At 35.7% G+C, this 17,117-nt stretch overlaps 1 protein-coding gene across 1 annotated transcript in view; it reads right to left on the bottom strand.

Annotated features, from left to right (window-relative positions):
* IQCM (IQ motif containing M) overlaps positions 1-17,117 on the bottom strand; it is a gene marked incomplete at both ends in the record, with an annotated part of 355,679 nt that overhangs the window by 177,317 nt on the left and 161,245 nt on the right. The window contains one exon of the mRNA XM_080796315.1: positions 8,374-8,518. Within this exon, the coding sequence (XP_080652441.1) occupies positions 8,374-8,518 (145 nt within the window). The remainder of the gene's footprint in view (positions 1-8,373; positions 8,519-17,117) is intronic.

The following is a 17,117-nucleotide window of genomic DNA, read 5'->3' on the forward strand; positions in this document are numbered from 1 at the left end:
TTATCATATGGTTTCACTTACTTGTGGATCATAAGGAATAACATGGAGGACATTGGGAGATGGAGAGGAGAAGGGAGTTGAGGGAAATTGGAAGGGGAGCTGAACCATGAGAGACTATGGACTCTGAAAAACAACCTGAAGGTTTTGAAGGGGTGGGGGTTGGGAGGTTGGGGGAGCCAGGTGGTGGGTATTAAGCAGGGCACATATTGCATGGAGCACTGGGTGTGGTGCAAAAACAATGAATACTGTAACGCTGAAAAGAAAAAAAAAAAAGTTGTCTACACTGTTCCTTAGAGGGATTGAACTCCAGTTGATGGTAATCGGTCTGATAATGCATTCTTTTTTTACTTCCATCCCTTCCCTATCTTAACTTCATTCCATTAACAATATTTCCTGAGATCTACTTGCATATTAGTTGTACTTAAATTCTTGTCTCAGGGTCTGATTCTGGAGAAATCCAAACTAGCACACAAAGAAAGTCACTTTTTATTTTCTGGTTAAGGAAATATATTTCTCCTTGAAAAAGTAGATTTACCTTTATTAGTTTTTCATTTAATCAGTTTTAGATACTTCTCACTAGATCAAACTAACACACATATTAATATTATGGCCATGTAACTGTATTAATAGACAATAATGCACTTAACCTATATACTATGCTTGAAAAGCAAATGTTCTGCCACACACTAGCAGAATTAATATTCCAGACAGGTTTAATCAGGGTCAATATAAAGCTTAAATCATGAAAATTAAATGAAATTTTCTGGTCATTTAAAGATTCTTAAAAATGTGTATAGAGATAGGTATCTGCCAAATATCACCCAATCAGTAATCCACATATGGAAGGAATAGAGAGTTTTCTGAGGAATATAAAGGCAAATAAGAACTTGCAAATTCTGTGGACTCTAGAGTTACTTTAACCCTTAGCGCAATTCCATGATGTGTATAAAATCTCTCTGACTTCTTTCCTTAACCTCTAGCCACAGAAAAGGAGTCATTCTAACTCAAAGGATTCTGATTATCTGTAAATATCTTTTGGCATATAATTTTAGCATAAGTAATAAACTTAATGAAAACTATCGACAAATATTTCTGAGCCCTTTGATAAGCCAGGCATTCGTTAATAGTGGTTATTCATTAATGAAGGTTAATAGATACAGTCCCTGTCTTCATGGAACTTATAGTCTGCTGTGAAATACACATTTCATGATTAGATGAAACTCTCCCAAAAATGTAGCACTTTTACATTATAAAGCAGAAAGATGCTGATTTCAATTAAATAAATTTACTTGCATAATTTTGTTGTTTTTTATTATTTTTAAAGACAATTTTAAGAGTAGTTTTATTTTTTAAGGTTTTATGTATTTATCTATTTGTCAGAGAGAGAGGGAGAGAGAAAGAGAGAAGAGAGCATGAGCAAGCACAAACAGGAGGAGCAATAGGCAGAGGGAGAAGCAGGCTCCCTACCAAGCAAGGAGCCCTATCCAGGACTCAATCCCAGGATTGAGCAAAAGGCAGACGCTTAACTGACTGAGCCACCCAGCCATCCCTATGAGTGGTTTGAAATTCACATCAAAATTAAGAAGGTGCAGAGATTTCTCACATACCCACTACAACCACATAAGCATAGTCTTCTTTCATTATCAACATCACTCACAGTTATACATTTGTTACTAAGGATTACACAACATAGTCACTAAGTTCCACAGTTTATTTCAGAGTTCACTGTTGGTGTTGCACATTCTATGGGTTTAGACAAATATATCATGACACGTATTCATCATTACAGTATTGTATAGAATAGTTTTACTGCCTTAAAAATCCTCTATATTCTATCAATTCATCCCTCCCCCTAACTTGCCCCCAGGTAAATATAAATTTTTTAATTTTCTCCACAGTTTTGTATTTTCTAGAATGTCATATGGTTGGAAGCCTATAGTGTATAGGCTTTTCAGATTGGCTTTTTCACTTAGTAATATGCATTTAAGACTCCTCTGTCTTTTCATAGCTTGATAGCTCATTTATTCTTAGCTCTAAATATACTCCCTTGTTCACATGTACCACAGTTTATTGATCTGTTCATCTACTGAAGGACATCTTGGTTGTTACTAAGCTTTGGCAATTATGAAAAACCCATGTGTATACCCATGTGTACGTTTTGTGTGGATATAAGTTTTTGATGCCTGTGGGTAAATACCAAGGAGCATGATTGCTGTTTCATATGGTAACAGTATGATTAGTTTTATAAGAAACCACTACAATGTTTTCAAAAAGGGTTCTATCATTGGCATTCTCATTAATAATGAACGATCGTTCCTGTTGCTCCACATCCTTACCAGGATATGATATTGACAATGTTCTGGATTTTGGCCATTCTAATAGGTGTGTAGTGTATCTCACTGTGTTAATTTGCATTTACCTAATAACATATGATATGGAACATCCTTCCAAGTGCTTATCATCTGTATATCTTCTTTGGCGAGGTCTTTGGCCCATTTTTTATTCAAGTTGTTTGTTTTATTATTCCTAAATTGTTCTTCGTATATGTTCAATAATAGCAGTCCTTATAAATGCATCTTTTGCAAATATTTTTCCCAGCCTGTGGATTGTAATCTCATTCTATAAACATCCTCTTTTGCAAAGTAGAAGTTTTTAATTATAATGTAATCCAGATCTTCCATTATTTCTTTAATGGATCATGTCTTTAGTGTTGTATCTAAAAAGGCACTGTATCAAATATCATCTATGTTTTCTCCTATGTTACCTTATAGAATTTTTATTTTTTTGCACTTAGGTCTATGATCCATTTTGGTTAATTTTTGTGAAGGATGTAAGGTCTGTCTTTAGTTTTTTTTTTTTTTTTTGCATATGGATAGTTAGTTGTCCCAGCACCATTTTTGAAAAGACTATCTTTCTGTTATTGTATTTTTTTTGCTCCTTTTTTAAAGACCACTTGGCTATATTTTAGGGTCCTGTTTCTAGGTTCTCTATTCTGTTCCACTGATATATTTGTCTATTCTTCACCAATACCACACTGTTTTAATAACTGTAGCTTTAGAGTAAGTCTTGAAGCTATGTATCATCAGTCCTTCAACTTTGTTCTCCTTCAATATTGTGTTGGCTAGTCTTGTCTTTTGCCTCTCCATATAAACTTCAGAATTAGTTTGTCAAAATCTACAAAGTAACTTAATAGGATTTTGAATGGGACTGCACTGAATCTACACATCAAATTAAGAAGAACTGACTTCCTGACAATATTGAGTCTTCCTACCCATGAACATGGAATATCTAGCCATTTATTTAGTTCTTTGATTTTGTTTATCAGAGTTTTATAGTTTTCTTCATAGAGACCTTGTACATATTTTGTTACATTTAAACCTAAATATTTCATTCTGGGGGTATTAATGTAAATGCTGTTGTTTAATTTCAAGTCCACTTGTTCATTGTTGGAATTTAAAAGAAAAAAACAACTAACTTTGGGATATTAATCTCGTATCCTGCAATGTTGCTGTAATCACATCTCAGTTCCAGAAGATCTTTTAATCAATTCTTTAAGATTTTCCACACATATCAATCATGTGAATAAAGATAGTTTTATTTCTTCCTTCCCAATCTGTATGTCTTCTATGTCCTTTTTTTTTTTTTTTTTTTTTTTTGTCTTATTGCATTATCAAGGACTTTAGTATGGTGTGGAAAGGAGTGGTGAGAGGAGACATCCTTGTACCTGATCTTAATGGGAAAGTTTAAAATTACTTACCATCAAGTATGATATTAGGTGTAGGGTTGTTGTGGATAGTCTATTAAGTTGAGAAAGTTCTTCCCTATTCCTGGTTTACTGAGATTTTATATTACAAATGGATATTGGATTTTGTCAAATGTTTTTCTGTATCTATTGATATGACCATGTAATTTTTCATTTTTAGCCTGTTGATATGATGGATTACATTAACTGATTTTCAAATACTTAGCCAGTCTTGCATACCTGGGATAAATTCCATTTGGTGGTGGTATATAATACTTTTTATACTTTTTTGGATTTGATTTGCTACTATTTTATTGAGGATTTTGCATCTATATTCAGAGGAATTCTGTTCTGTAGTTTTCTTATAAGGTCTTTGCCTATTTTTGGTGTTAGGTTTATACTGGCCACATAGGATGAGTTAGGAAGTATTCCCTCTGCTTCTAACCACTGAAAAAGATTATAGGGAATTGGGGCACCTGGGTGTCTAAGTCAGTTAAGTGTCCAACTCTTGAATTTGGTTGAGATCATGATATCAGGGTCGAGAGATAGAGCCCCATGTCAGGCTCTACAATGGGCATGGAGCCTGAGAAGTTTCTCTCTCTGCCCCTCCCCTCCTGCTCACATGTTTTCTCTCTCTCCCTCTCAAAACATAAATAAAATTTTAAGTGTTTAGTAGAATTCACCGGTGAAGCCATCTGGGCCTGGTGCTTTCTGTTTGGAAGGTTATTAATTACCAACTCAATTTATTTAATAGACATAGGCCTATTCAGATTGTCTCTTTCTTCTTGTTTGAGTTTTAGCAGATTGTGTCTTTCAAGGAATTGGTCCACTTTATTTAGGATATCAATTTTGTAAATTAAAGTTGTTCATAGTATTCCTTTATTTTCCTTTTAGTGTCCAAAGTATGCATGGAAATATCCTCTTTTTCTAATATTAATAATGTGTGTCCTTGTTCTTTTCTTCTTAGGCAGGTTTGTTTGTTTTTTTCTCCCATCACTTTAGGTTTAGGTTTTTTGTTTTTTGTTGGGTTTGTTCTTTTTTTTCCTCTCCCACCAGTTTAAATATTTCACTCCCTTCTTGTTTGTATGGTTTCTAATAGATTGCATGTAATTTTTATCTTTCTTCCGCTATAGGCTAGGTGCTTTTTACATCCGGTTTCTTTCAGGATTTTTTATCTTTGATTTGCTGTAGTTTGAAGATGATAATGCCTATACCAAAATAACTGTAATTTTTGGAATTTATTCTGCTTGGTGTTCTCTAAGATTCTTGAATCTGTGGCTTGGTGTCCAAGAATAATTTGGGGAAATTCTCAGTCATTATTTTTAAATATCTGTTCTGTTATTTTCTCTTTTTCTTCTCCTTCTAGTATTCCCATTATCCTTATGTTACTCTTTCTGTAATTGTCCTATAGCTCCTGGGTATTTTGTTCAGGTTTTCTTCTTTTTTTCTTTTTAGTCTTTGCTCTCTTGCTTTTTCAGTTTTCAAGGATTCTACTGATTTATCCTCTAGCTCAGGGAGTTTTTCCTCAGCCATGTCTAATCTACTAATAAGATCATCAAAGGCATTCCTCATCTCTATTACAGTGTTATCTCTAGCATTTTTTTTTTTTTTTTGGTTCTTTCTTAGGATTTCCATCTCTCTGCTTACATCACCCACTTGTTTTTGCATGCTGTCTACTTTATCCATTAGAGCCTGTAGTGTGTTAATCATAGTTGCTTTAAATCTCTGATCTGATAATTCCAACATCGCTGCCATTTCTGGTTCTGATGCTTTGTCTATTCAAACTGTGCTTTTTTGCTTTTTTGTATAGCTTTAATTTTTTCTTGATAGCCAGACGTGATGTATCAAGTAAAAGGAACTGTTGCAAATAGACCTTTAGTAATGTGGTAGTAAGGCATGGAAGGAAGTGTTCTACAGACCTATGATTAGGTTGCAGTCTCTTAATGACCCTGTGTCTCTGGACTGTAAATTATACAAGTGTTTCTCGTTTTTTTTCTCTCCCCCTATAGGTGGGACAGGATGGCCAAAGTGGACTGAAATTGGGTATTTCTCTTCACCACATCAGTTAAGTTCAGAAAATAACCCAGCAGGCTAGGCTCCGGTTAACTAACTTCCCCTGAATGTAGACCTTCTTAAAAAAAGTGTGCTCGGGGCACCTGGGTGGCTCAGTGGGTTAAGCCTCTGCCTTCAGTTCAGGTCGTGATCTCAGGGTCCTGGGATTGAGCCCCACATCGGGCTCTCTGTTCGGCAGGGAGCCTGCTTCCCCCACTCTCTCTCTGCCTGCCTCTCTGCCTACTTGTGGTCTTTCTCTCTCTCTCCGTCAAATAAATAAATAAAATCTTTAAAAAAAAAAAAAAGAAAAGAAAATTGTGCTCTAGCAAATTTCAAAATAGTTCCCTTTTTCTTACATTTACTGTGGGAATCTGGTCAAGCTTCTAGAGGTAATTATAATGATACTGTGGGGGTCTTATGACTGAGTCCTTCTGAAGTTTTTAACTCTCAGAATTGTTCACATTGAGCTTCCAGCTATTTGCCAACGATGGTTCAATTTTCCTACCTGGCACTCGTTCTTACATCAAATTCTTTTTTTTTTTAATTTTAATTCCAGTGTAATTAACATACAATGTTACATTTGTTTCAGATGTACAATATAGTGATTCAATAATTCTCTACATTACTCAGTGCTCATCATAGATAAGTGTACTCTTGATCCTCTTCACCCATTTCACACATCCCCCTACCACTTTCCCTCCGGTAACCACCAATTTGTTCTCTAAAGAGTCTGGTCTTGGTTTTTCTCTTTTCTCTTTATTCATTTGTTTATTAAATTCCACACGTGAGTAAAATCATATGGTATTTGTCTTTCTCTGACTTATTTTACTTGGCATTTACTCTAGATCCAACCATGTTGTTACAAATAGCAAGATGCAATTCCTTTTTTTTACGGCTGAGTAATGTTCCATAGTGTATATATACCACTTCTTCTTTATCCATTCATTTATCAGTGGTCACTTGCACTTGCATTGCTTCTATAATTTGGCTATTGTACATAATGCTACAATAAATATATGGATGCATATATCATCTTGAATTAGTGTTTTTGTATTCTTTGGGTAAATACACAGTGGTGTGATTTACTGGATTGTAGGGTATTTCTATTTTTAGGTTTCTGAGGAACCTCCATGCTATTTTCCACAGTGGCTGCACCAGTTTGCATTCCCACCAATAGTGCATAAACGTTCCTTTTTCTCCACATCCTTGCCAACACTTGTTTCCTCCCACATTCATTTCTACTTATGAGTCTCTGCTCTGGGAAACTGCAACTCACTGTATGTCAGTCTCTTTAATCTTGGTGGCAGTGTTTTGATCCGTGTCTTCTCTTCTCTTATAGACCCATGAAAAGAGTAAATTTTTTAGTCTATTCAGCTTTTTCCCTTGTTGTTAAGATGGAGTGGAGATGTATAAGCTCCTTACATGTAGAACCAAAAACAAGAAGTCCTCATTTATTATTTTTTTAATCAAGACACTGGTTATAATGTCCATCCTAATCCTAAGCAATGTAAATTCATTAAATATAATAGGAATGAGGCTCTCTGAAAGCTAAGATATATATTAGGGAAAGCATTCTGTGGACAAAATATCAACACTAACAAGTAACACATAATAGATATCTATTTAGTCTACTTGGTGTCCATTAGCTATTCTTATGTTAGCAATACGTAGTTTTCCTTTGGGGAGCTATTCTTCCCCCAGTGGATAGAGCTTCTGTGCAACTCTCAAGCAAAGGACTCTGCCCTCCCATGGAAGAGTACTGGACTCATGATTCAAATTAAACCAATCAGGTGCTCTTTCCTTGGAATTTGAACTTAAAGCATAGAAACAAAAAAGTCTTAAAAGTGATAATAGCTTATCTATCTCCCAAAGTCAAAAAGAAATTTTTCCTTACGTTTTGCTCTCTAAATCTCTGAAGTAGCTCTGTTTTTTGTGTGTTTTCTTTGTTTGTTTTGTTTTAAGATTTTATTTATTTATTTGAGAGAGAGAGAGAGAGAGAGCATGAGCAAGGGGAAGGAGCAGAGGAAAATGAGAAGCAGACTCCCCGCTGAGCAGAGAGACCCACTTGGGGCTCAATCCCAGGACCCTGGGATCATGACCTGGGCAGAAGACAGACACTTATCCAACTGAACCACACAGGAGCCCTGAAAAAAGTTCTGTGTTGAGTTCTGTATGAAATCTGACTCTTAAGTTACATTTCCTGTATTTTTCTTTTAAATTTCCTTTTTGCTTTGGTTAACTAGACTGGGTTTTCTGTTGCTTATAAACACAGGATCCTAATAAGTTAAATGGAACATACATCACTTTAAAATGCAAATAGCCTCCAGATATTGTATGGAAGTACTGACTCAAAATATTGTAGACCTGAAACTAATACTACATTGCATGTTAACTAAGTGGAATTTAAATAAAACTTTTTAAAAATATTTTAAAAAAATAAAATGCAGATAGATTTCAGGATTATAAAATAGTTTTACCTTCAGTGTCTATGGATAATTACATGTAAATTATATATAAAATTCCAATGGTTAAATGAATTCCAAATTTAAAATCAAACCAGGAATGACTGTATCACTTACACTTTTTTCTGTCCATCCATTCCTCTAGCTCTGCAAAGTTTATAATTTGTCTTGTCCTCCAAAGACCAAGTCGATATTTAACACGATGGATCTGTCTACGATACATCTTTATAACTGCTCTCAAATTTGGTCCATGAGACAAAGCCTATAAAACAGCAATATAGACAGTAAAGCCCCATATTTACATATTTCTTCTATATATATTTAATCTGATTTTGCCCTTTTCATTTCATCTATTTCACCCAGTTTCTTAAATTTTGGATGTATTTATTAATGTTTATTGTGTAGGTTGCCTAAAACACATGCACTATAAAATACTATAATCTTGAAGCTCAGAGAGCCTCAATATGAAAAACTTTGTCATCAGATACCCATGGTTCCCATAGCATAGAATTTTCAAAGATGGCTACCTTCATGGAAGCTTCCTAGGCTGGGCATCCTGATTTCTATAATATGTAACCCACTTGGCCAGGAAAAAAAAAAAAGAAGTTTTATTAAGGCATTATTCTGCAATGGTGATTCTTGCCTAGGCTGTTCACTAGGGGTGCTCAAATCCATATTTACTTTCTTTCTTTTGAAAATTTTATATTACTATCTTTAACTTAAATTTTCCTGGACTTTTCAGGTTTTTCATGTTGATTTCTAAAACTCTTTAATCCTTTTCAGCGAAGGTATAAACTTTGCTTTATAAGTTTGCCTTTTAACTGTGACTATATATTTATATAAATACATTTTCCACATTCTATTGCAATAGGCTTTAAAAATTAAATTGTAAAAATTAATTTATTTCAGGTTTTTTTTCTAAATAGTTCTATTTTATTTATCAATTCAATTATTTTTACATTTTACATTTACTAGCTCATTAATTTCTCTACTTATCTTTATGAATTCCTTTTTAAAGAATTATTTTCCTATTCTTGACTTTTTGAATTGAAGACTTAATTCATCCATTTTCATTTTTTTAAGAATGTATTTAAGTCCGTGAATTTTTTCTCTAATAATTACAAAAATAATATTAGAATTTAAAAGACTTATAAATTAGTAATTATAATTTTTAATCCATGTTGACTTAAAGGGTAAATGTACCATACTTACCACACATCAATGTTTAAAAATTTTTCTAGTATGCACTTTTAGTCTGCCTTATGGTTGATATGGTCATGTCTTATTTCAAAAAAGTAATGAATGGATTGCTTGTTTGGAGAATTTCACTACCTTATGACACTTAGTTGGGCTTAATTTCTTAGATAGCTTAGATAGCTAGAGTCCTCTGTTTTCATATTTATTTGCCACTTGTGCTTCTTCTACAGTAAAGTACTAGTTCATGTCTTCTACCTATTTCTTTTATTGTTATGATAGTGTGTTTCTTATTAGTTTATAAGAGATTTTTACATGTTGAGTTTTTTTAACACTGGGGCAGTATCAAGTGTTATCCACAGTTCAACTTTTTAACTTTTAAAAAATGATGTTAGACATATAAGTAGATAACTTGCCCATATATATGAACTGAAGTCTAACCTTGTCTAAACACTTGCATATGACATTATCAAAAAGGGTCTTTATACAAAAACCGTATTAAAAACAAAGCAGGATTCCTGTCTCACGTTGAGGTCTTTTATCCATTTTGAGTTTATCTTTGTGTACGGTGTAAGAGAATGGTCAAGTTTCATTCTTCTACATATAGCTGTCCAGTTTTCCCAGCACCATTTATTGAAGAGACTGTCTTTTTTCCACTGGATATTTTTTCCTGTTTTGTCAAAGATTATTTGATCATAGAGTTGAGGGTCCATATCTGGGCTCTCTACTCTGTTCCACTGGTCCATGTGTCTGTTTTTATGCCAGTACCATGCTGTCTTGGTGATCACAGCTTTGTAGTAAAGCTTGAAATCAGGTAACGTGATGCCACCAGTTTTATTTTTGTTTTTCAACATTTCCTTAGCAACTCGGGGTCTCTTCTGATTCCATACAAATTTTAGTATTATTTGCTCCAGCTCTTTGAAAAATACTGGTGGAATTTTGATCGGAATGGCATTAAAAGTATAGATTGCTCTGGGCAGTATAGACATTTTAACGATGTTTATTCTTCCCATCCAAGAGCATGGAATGGTCTTCCATCTTTTTGTGTCTTCTTCAATTTCTTTTAGGAGTGTTCTGTAGTTCCTCGAGTACAGATCTTTAACCTCTTTGGTTAGGTTTATTCCGAGGTATCTTATGGTTTTTGGTGCTATAGTAAATGGAATCGATTCTCTAATTTGCCTTTCTGTATTTTCATTGTTAGTGTATAAGAAAGCCACTGATTTCTGGACATTGACTTTGTATCCTGCTACATTACTGAATTGCTGTATGAGTTCTAGTAGTTTGGGGGTGGAGTCTTTCGGGTTTTCCATATAAAGAATCATGTCATCTGCGAAGAGAGAGAGTTTGACTTCTTCCTTGCCAATTTGGATACCTTTTATTTCTCTTTGTTGTCTGATTGCTGTTGCTAGGACTTCTAATACTATGTTGAACAAGAGTGGTGAGAGTGGGCATCCTTGTCGTGTTCCTGATCTCAATGGGAAGGCTGCAAGCTTTTTCCCATTGAGGATGATATTTACTGTGGGTTTTTCATAGATAGATTTGATGAAGTTCAGGAATGTTCCCTCTATCCCTATACTTTGAAGCGTTTTAATCAGGAACGGATGCTGGATTTTGTCAAAAGCTTTTTCTGCATCAATTGAGAGGATCATGTGGTTCTTCTCTCTTCTCTTATTGATTTGTTCTATCACATTGATTGATTTGCGAATGTTGAACCATCCTTGTAACCCAGGGATGAATCCCACCTGGTCATGGTGGATAATCTTTTTAATGTGCTGTTGGATCCTGTTTGCTAGGATCTTGTTGAGAATCTTAGCAAAAGACCTCAACGTGAGACAGGAATCCATCAGAATCCTCGAGGAGAACATAGGGAGTAACCTCTTTGATATCAGCCACAGCAACTTCTTTCAAGATATGTCTCCAAAGGCAAAGGAAACAAAGGCAAAGATGAACTTTTGGGACTTCATCAAGATCAAAAGCTTCTGCATAGCAAAAGAAACAGTCATCAAAACAAAGAGGCAACCCACGGAATGGGAGAAGATATTTGCAAATGACAGTACAGATAAAAGGTTGATATCCAAGATCTATAAAGAACTCCTCAAACTCAACACACACAAAACAGATAATCATATTAAAAAATGGGCAGAAGATATGAACAGACACTTCTCCAATGAAGACATACAAATGGCTACCAGACACATGAAAAAATGTTCATCATCACTAGCCATCAGGGAGATTCAAATCAAAACCACATTGAGATACCACCTTACCACCAGTTAGAATGGCCAAAATTAGCAAGACAGGAAACAACGTGTGTTGGAGAGGATGTGGAGAAAGGGGAACCCTCTTACACTGTTGGTGGGAATGCAAGCTGGTGCAGCCACTTTGGAGGACAGTGTGGAGATTCCTCAGGAAATTAAAAATAGAGCTTCCCTATGACCCTGCAATTGCACTGCTGGGTATTTACCCCAAAGATACAGATGCAGTGAAAAGAAGGGCCATCTGTACCCCAATGTTTATAGCAGCAATGGCCACAGTCGCCAAACTGTGGAAAGAACCAAGATGCCCTTCAACGGATGAATGGATAAGGAAGATGTGGTCCATATACACTATGGAGTATTATGCCTCCATCAGAAAGGACGAATACCCAACTTTTGTAGCAACATGGACAGGACTGGAAGAGATTATGCTGAGTGAAATAAGTCAAACAGAGAAAGTCAAGTATCATATGGTTTCACTTATTGGTGGAGCATAACAAATAATATAGAGGACAAGGGTAGAGGGAGAGGAGAAGGGAGTTGAGGGAAAGTGGAAGGGGAGGTGAACCATGAGAGACTATGGACTCTGAAAAACAACCTGAGGGTTTTGAAGGGGTGGGGTGGGAGGGTGGGGGAACCAGGTGGTGGGTATTAGGGAGGGCACAGATTGCATGGAGCACTGGGTGTGGTGAAAAAACAATGAATACTGTTACGCTGAAAATAAATAAAAAATTTAATTAAAAAAAAAAACAAAGCAGGAAAAGGTTTTTAAATTTAAAACAGGTTTTTAAACCTAGTTTAGCCTTTTAAACCTAAACTAAAACCCAATGAAATAAGGATTGAATATTCTGAATTGTTATCTTACACACACATACATAAACACACTTACAAGTATATAAGCCACACATAATGTTAAATGTGATTTTTGTATTCACTTCCCCACGCACTAAAGAATTAGTGAAGCCCTTAGCCACACACGTGTGTAAAGAAAATGTCTTTCTCCTAGGTTGGATCCTACTCTCTTCAGGCCTCTTTTCTGTGTCAGCTGCCACTCACTTTGATCTTGGTCAGAATGATTATAACATACCTGAAGCACATGCTTAATTTTTCTATCTCTAATTGCTTAGTATAAAGACTGTGAGTACACATTCTTGGTCAATGGTATCACTGAATCTTGTCTTCCTCTCATGTATCTCTGCAAAATTTAAGTAGCAACTTCTAGTTGCCACACAATTGGTGCTCCTTTATATCAATACAGCTCAGGCTCTCCGAATCATCTCTCCGATGTGACCACATACCAATTGGCTCTACATCAGAAGGGAGTTTTAATCTAATCTTGGCTTTTGGCAGGACACTCCAATGTCTATGTTGAGCCTGGCCTAAGAAAAGATTCCACTATTTTGCAATGATCATTGAATACTATTGTTACCAGAATGGTCTAATGTTTTAAAGTGTCTAGAACTAGGCAGACTTAGGTTTGATACTCAAAATTCAGCTATGCCATTGGATGGATCTCTAACTTTAGACAAGTTTTGTTAACTCTCTATGCCTTACTTTTCATAGCTAGTAAAGATAATTATATAACTTAGAGGAATGGTATCACTTCAAATCTTCATCACCAACTCCTCTGGGTTCTCAAAGTGGCATCAAAATTCACCTATGTTTTTCTGGGCATCTCTCTTTTTGTCATTTGCATTCAAACTCACCTTCTAAATGCTCACTCTCAGCAAATGACCTTGTCACCCACTTCACCAAGGGAAAAACATTAGATTATTGTTATCTCAATTTCCTATCATCAATCTAAACACTCAGCAACATCCTCTGGTCCTACAACAGAGAAATATGTCTCTTTTACCTAAGGCTAATCCTGTCAGGTGTCTTATAAACACAACCCCCTCCAATATTCTTAGCCTTCTAATATGGAATATCCTCACCTCTCTTATATCATCAAACTTCCCCTCTTATTGGTTTTTGCAATAAACATTTAAATGTACTTAATTATTTTCCATTGTAAACTATTTTTCGCTATACCTCATAGTGTCTCTTAGATGTTTTTACTTCCTTGCTTTCCACATCACTCCAATGAAATTTGTAAAGTTCATCCATGAACTAACTGTTGTAAAGACAGAAAATTCTGTCTAGACCTTTATTCCTAGCAGTATTGGAGATTAGTGACTCCACCTTCTTAATACAATATTCCCCGGGCTCCAGTCAGTATCACTAATAATGATCTCAAATATACAGATCTCAAATATGCAGAGTACCGGAAGCTATCCTTGGTCAGGGAGCTGAACCAAAATATTTAGAAAAAAATTTTCAAATGTCACATCCTCTCATCCAAATAAGCTATTATACATCCTCCATCATGTTGAAAATTACTTATTTTAATTTACATACTTTATGTAATTTAGCTAATTAATTAGGAGCCTATTATGTAACAGGGTATTCTACACTTTGTGAATAGATTAATGAATACAGAAGGCAAAATTCTTGTCTCAGGGAGTTACATTGTAATGGAAGAAACAGTAATCCAATAAACAAATATCTATGTGCTAGTTGGCAGTAAGTGGTTTGAAGTCTTTTAAATAGAACAAGGAGTGACCAGACTGGATGTTACCTCTTTACAAGGCAGTGTGGAGCAGATTTTTGATAATTAACAATGAGCACAGACCTGAATGAAGGGAGCCATGCAGCCACCTAGGTAAAGAACTTTCTCAGAAATAACATGAGAATCACTGCTAAATGGGGTTACTTTAATGAGTGGGAAGGTTTTATTGTCTTCCTCAAGTGTGTTAAGGTAGAAAAGAATTCAAAAACTACTGAAGAAGTCTAAATGTTTCCTTATGGCCCAATCTTCCTTCTGAGTTTTGGACCCAAACAGTCAACTGCCTCCCAGACATCTCAAAGATTTCCCACAGGTAATTCAAAGCCAGTGTTGGAAACTGGACTCTAATTCTTTTTCTTTCCTTCCCTCTCCTACCTGCTCTTCTTCTTAAATTCTGTATTTCACAACCATCCACCAGGATGCCCAAGACAAGAAGCACAAAAATTGAGGAATTGTTCTTGACTCCTCTCTCTCCCTTATCTTCAAATCCACTCAAACCCAGTGTCCTTTCTCTTCCATCTCTCCAGCCCTAACTCAAATCTCTATTATCACACACCAAATTACTGAAAAAGCATACTCGTTGTCCACCTTCTAATCTGTCATCCTCATCCCCCAATTCACTGCCCAGAGTCAGTAATCTTTCTAAAAGGCAAATCAATTAATGTCACTGATTGGCTTTAAAATCATCCATTCCCATATACTAAGTAAAAGCAAACTCCTTAGCATGATTTTTAAGAACATGCTTAATCAGGACATCTGGGTGGCTCAATTGGTTAAGCGTCTGCCTTCAGCTCAGGTCATGATGCCAGGGTGTTGGGACCCAGCTCCACATGGGGCTCCCTACTTAGCAGAGAGTCTGCTTCTCCCTCTTCCTCTGCAGTTCCCCCTGCTTGCACACTCTTGCTCTCTCTCTCTCGCTCTCTCTTTTCTGTCAAAAAAAAAAAAAAATCTTAAAAAAAAAAAAGAAAAAGAACAACAACATGCTTAATCTGACTGCTATCTCAGCTTCCTCTACTGCCAATATCCTCCCAAACAGTTCTTGGCCCCTCAATGTTCTAGCTCACCTACGGTCATTGATTGTCTTTTACTGTTCCTACAACTCTCTCAGCCTATCAGTCTTCCTGACAAAATATAACTACCCCTCATTTTCTGGATCTCAATGTATTGGCACTATCCAACCCCCTCACCAGACACAATCTTTTGGATTAAATGTCTTCCTAAGTTCTCTAATAGTACCTAAGACTTCTTTTAATTATCTGCATGTCTCTCTAGACTATATGCTCTATGAGATCACACACCAGACAAGAAACTGGATCCAATACATAGTAACTGTTATAAAAAAAAAAAAATAACTTTTCTGTTCAGTGTCACCTGTGCCATGGGGACCGAGATTGGGCTCCAGGATTTTCTTATTTTATGTGTGTGTGTTTTGAGATAATGGGAGGAAATCCATACTTTATCAAATTTTCAAAGTGTTCTGTGACCTCCAAAAGGTTAAAGACCACTGGCTTATGCATAGTCTATTGCTATGGTAATCTTAATACTCGGATTTTTTAGAACTATTCCAAGTTTATTTATTCAACAAATATTTATTCAAAGATGATTGATTTTCAACACTTTCTTGTTGCAACCATGAGCTCTTCAAATGCCCTAGAATTTCAGTATTTTGGGCAAATAGCAAATGAATATATTAATTTAAGACTGAAATTTAAAATTTTTAATTATAAATATTCAAAGAAAAATACTGAAATTATGTAAAAGCTCAGAGGAATCACAATGAGAAAAAAATACTATTTTTGTACGTTAACTGTTTGGTTTTTTTTTTTTTTATATCACTATTACTTATTCCCAAATACATGCAAACAAACAGCACAGAGTTTTTAAAAGGAAAAGGACACTTCGAATGGTGGAAATAAATAACACTGACAGTCAAATGCAATGACATTTGTGGTACCCATATGACTGATGTGATAGTTCAGTGGCGCTTCATTATTTCTAAATAAACCCAAACTGGAGTATTTCACAGGAAATTATGGAAATTGTATGGTCTCTTGAGGTAATTCAAAGAGACTTTCTAGTAGACACTGTCCACAACTACCAGCTCTGAAGTGGCAGCCAAACAATATGACCATGGAAGTTTTCTAGCAGAGGGATTGCCATGGCGCTGACAATTACCCAGTGATTTGCTGTGCAGCTGCTAGAGCAGAAAGTCTATCAAGAATTCCCCAAAAAACAATCCTGCACATAGGCACAGTCCTGGAACCTGACAATGTATGCATTACAAGCCTCCTGCACTAGCTGTTCAATGGCAGACAAAACAACATTAACCATACAAACAAAGCAGCCATTCAACATAAAAAGCACCATACCTGGGGCGCCTGGGTGGCTCAGGGTTAAAGCCTCTGCCTTCCGCTCAGGTCATAATCTCAGGGTCCTGGGATCAAGCCCCACATCCGGCTCTCTGCTCAGCAGGGAGCCTGCTTCCCCCTCTTTCTCTACCTGCCCCTCTGCCTACTTGTGATCTGTCAAATAAATAAATAAAATCTTTAAAAAAAAAAAAAAAAGCACCATACCAGTGATAGAATAAAAAAGCAAAGCAACGATCATAACAAATTTTATAACCAAATCAAAGTCAATAATCTAGTTTATATTGGTCCCAACTCTGAACATGCTTCCCATTCTTTTCATTTAAAATTCTACCTCTACATAGAAATTCAACATTTCCTTGTCAGTATCTCCTTTTCACCATGATTTTGGGCCCATTCTTGGTCTCTAAGTTTACTAGGCTTGTTTTTCTCCCAGAGGTG

Source organism: Martes martes (genome assembly GCF_963455335.1).
Source record: "Martes martes genome assembly, chromosome: 2".
In the NCBI taxonomy this organism is placed as follows: Eukaryota; Metazoa; Chordata; class Mammalia; order Carnivora; family Mustelidae; genus Martes; species Martes martes.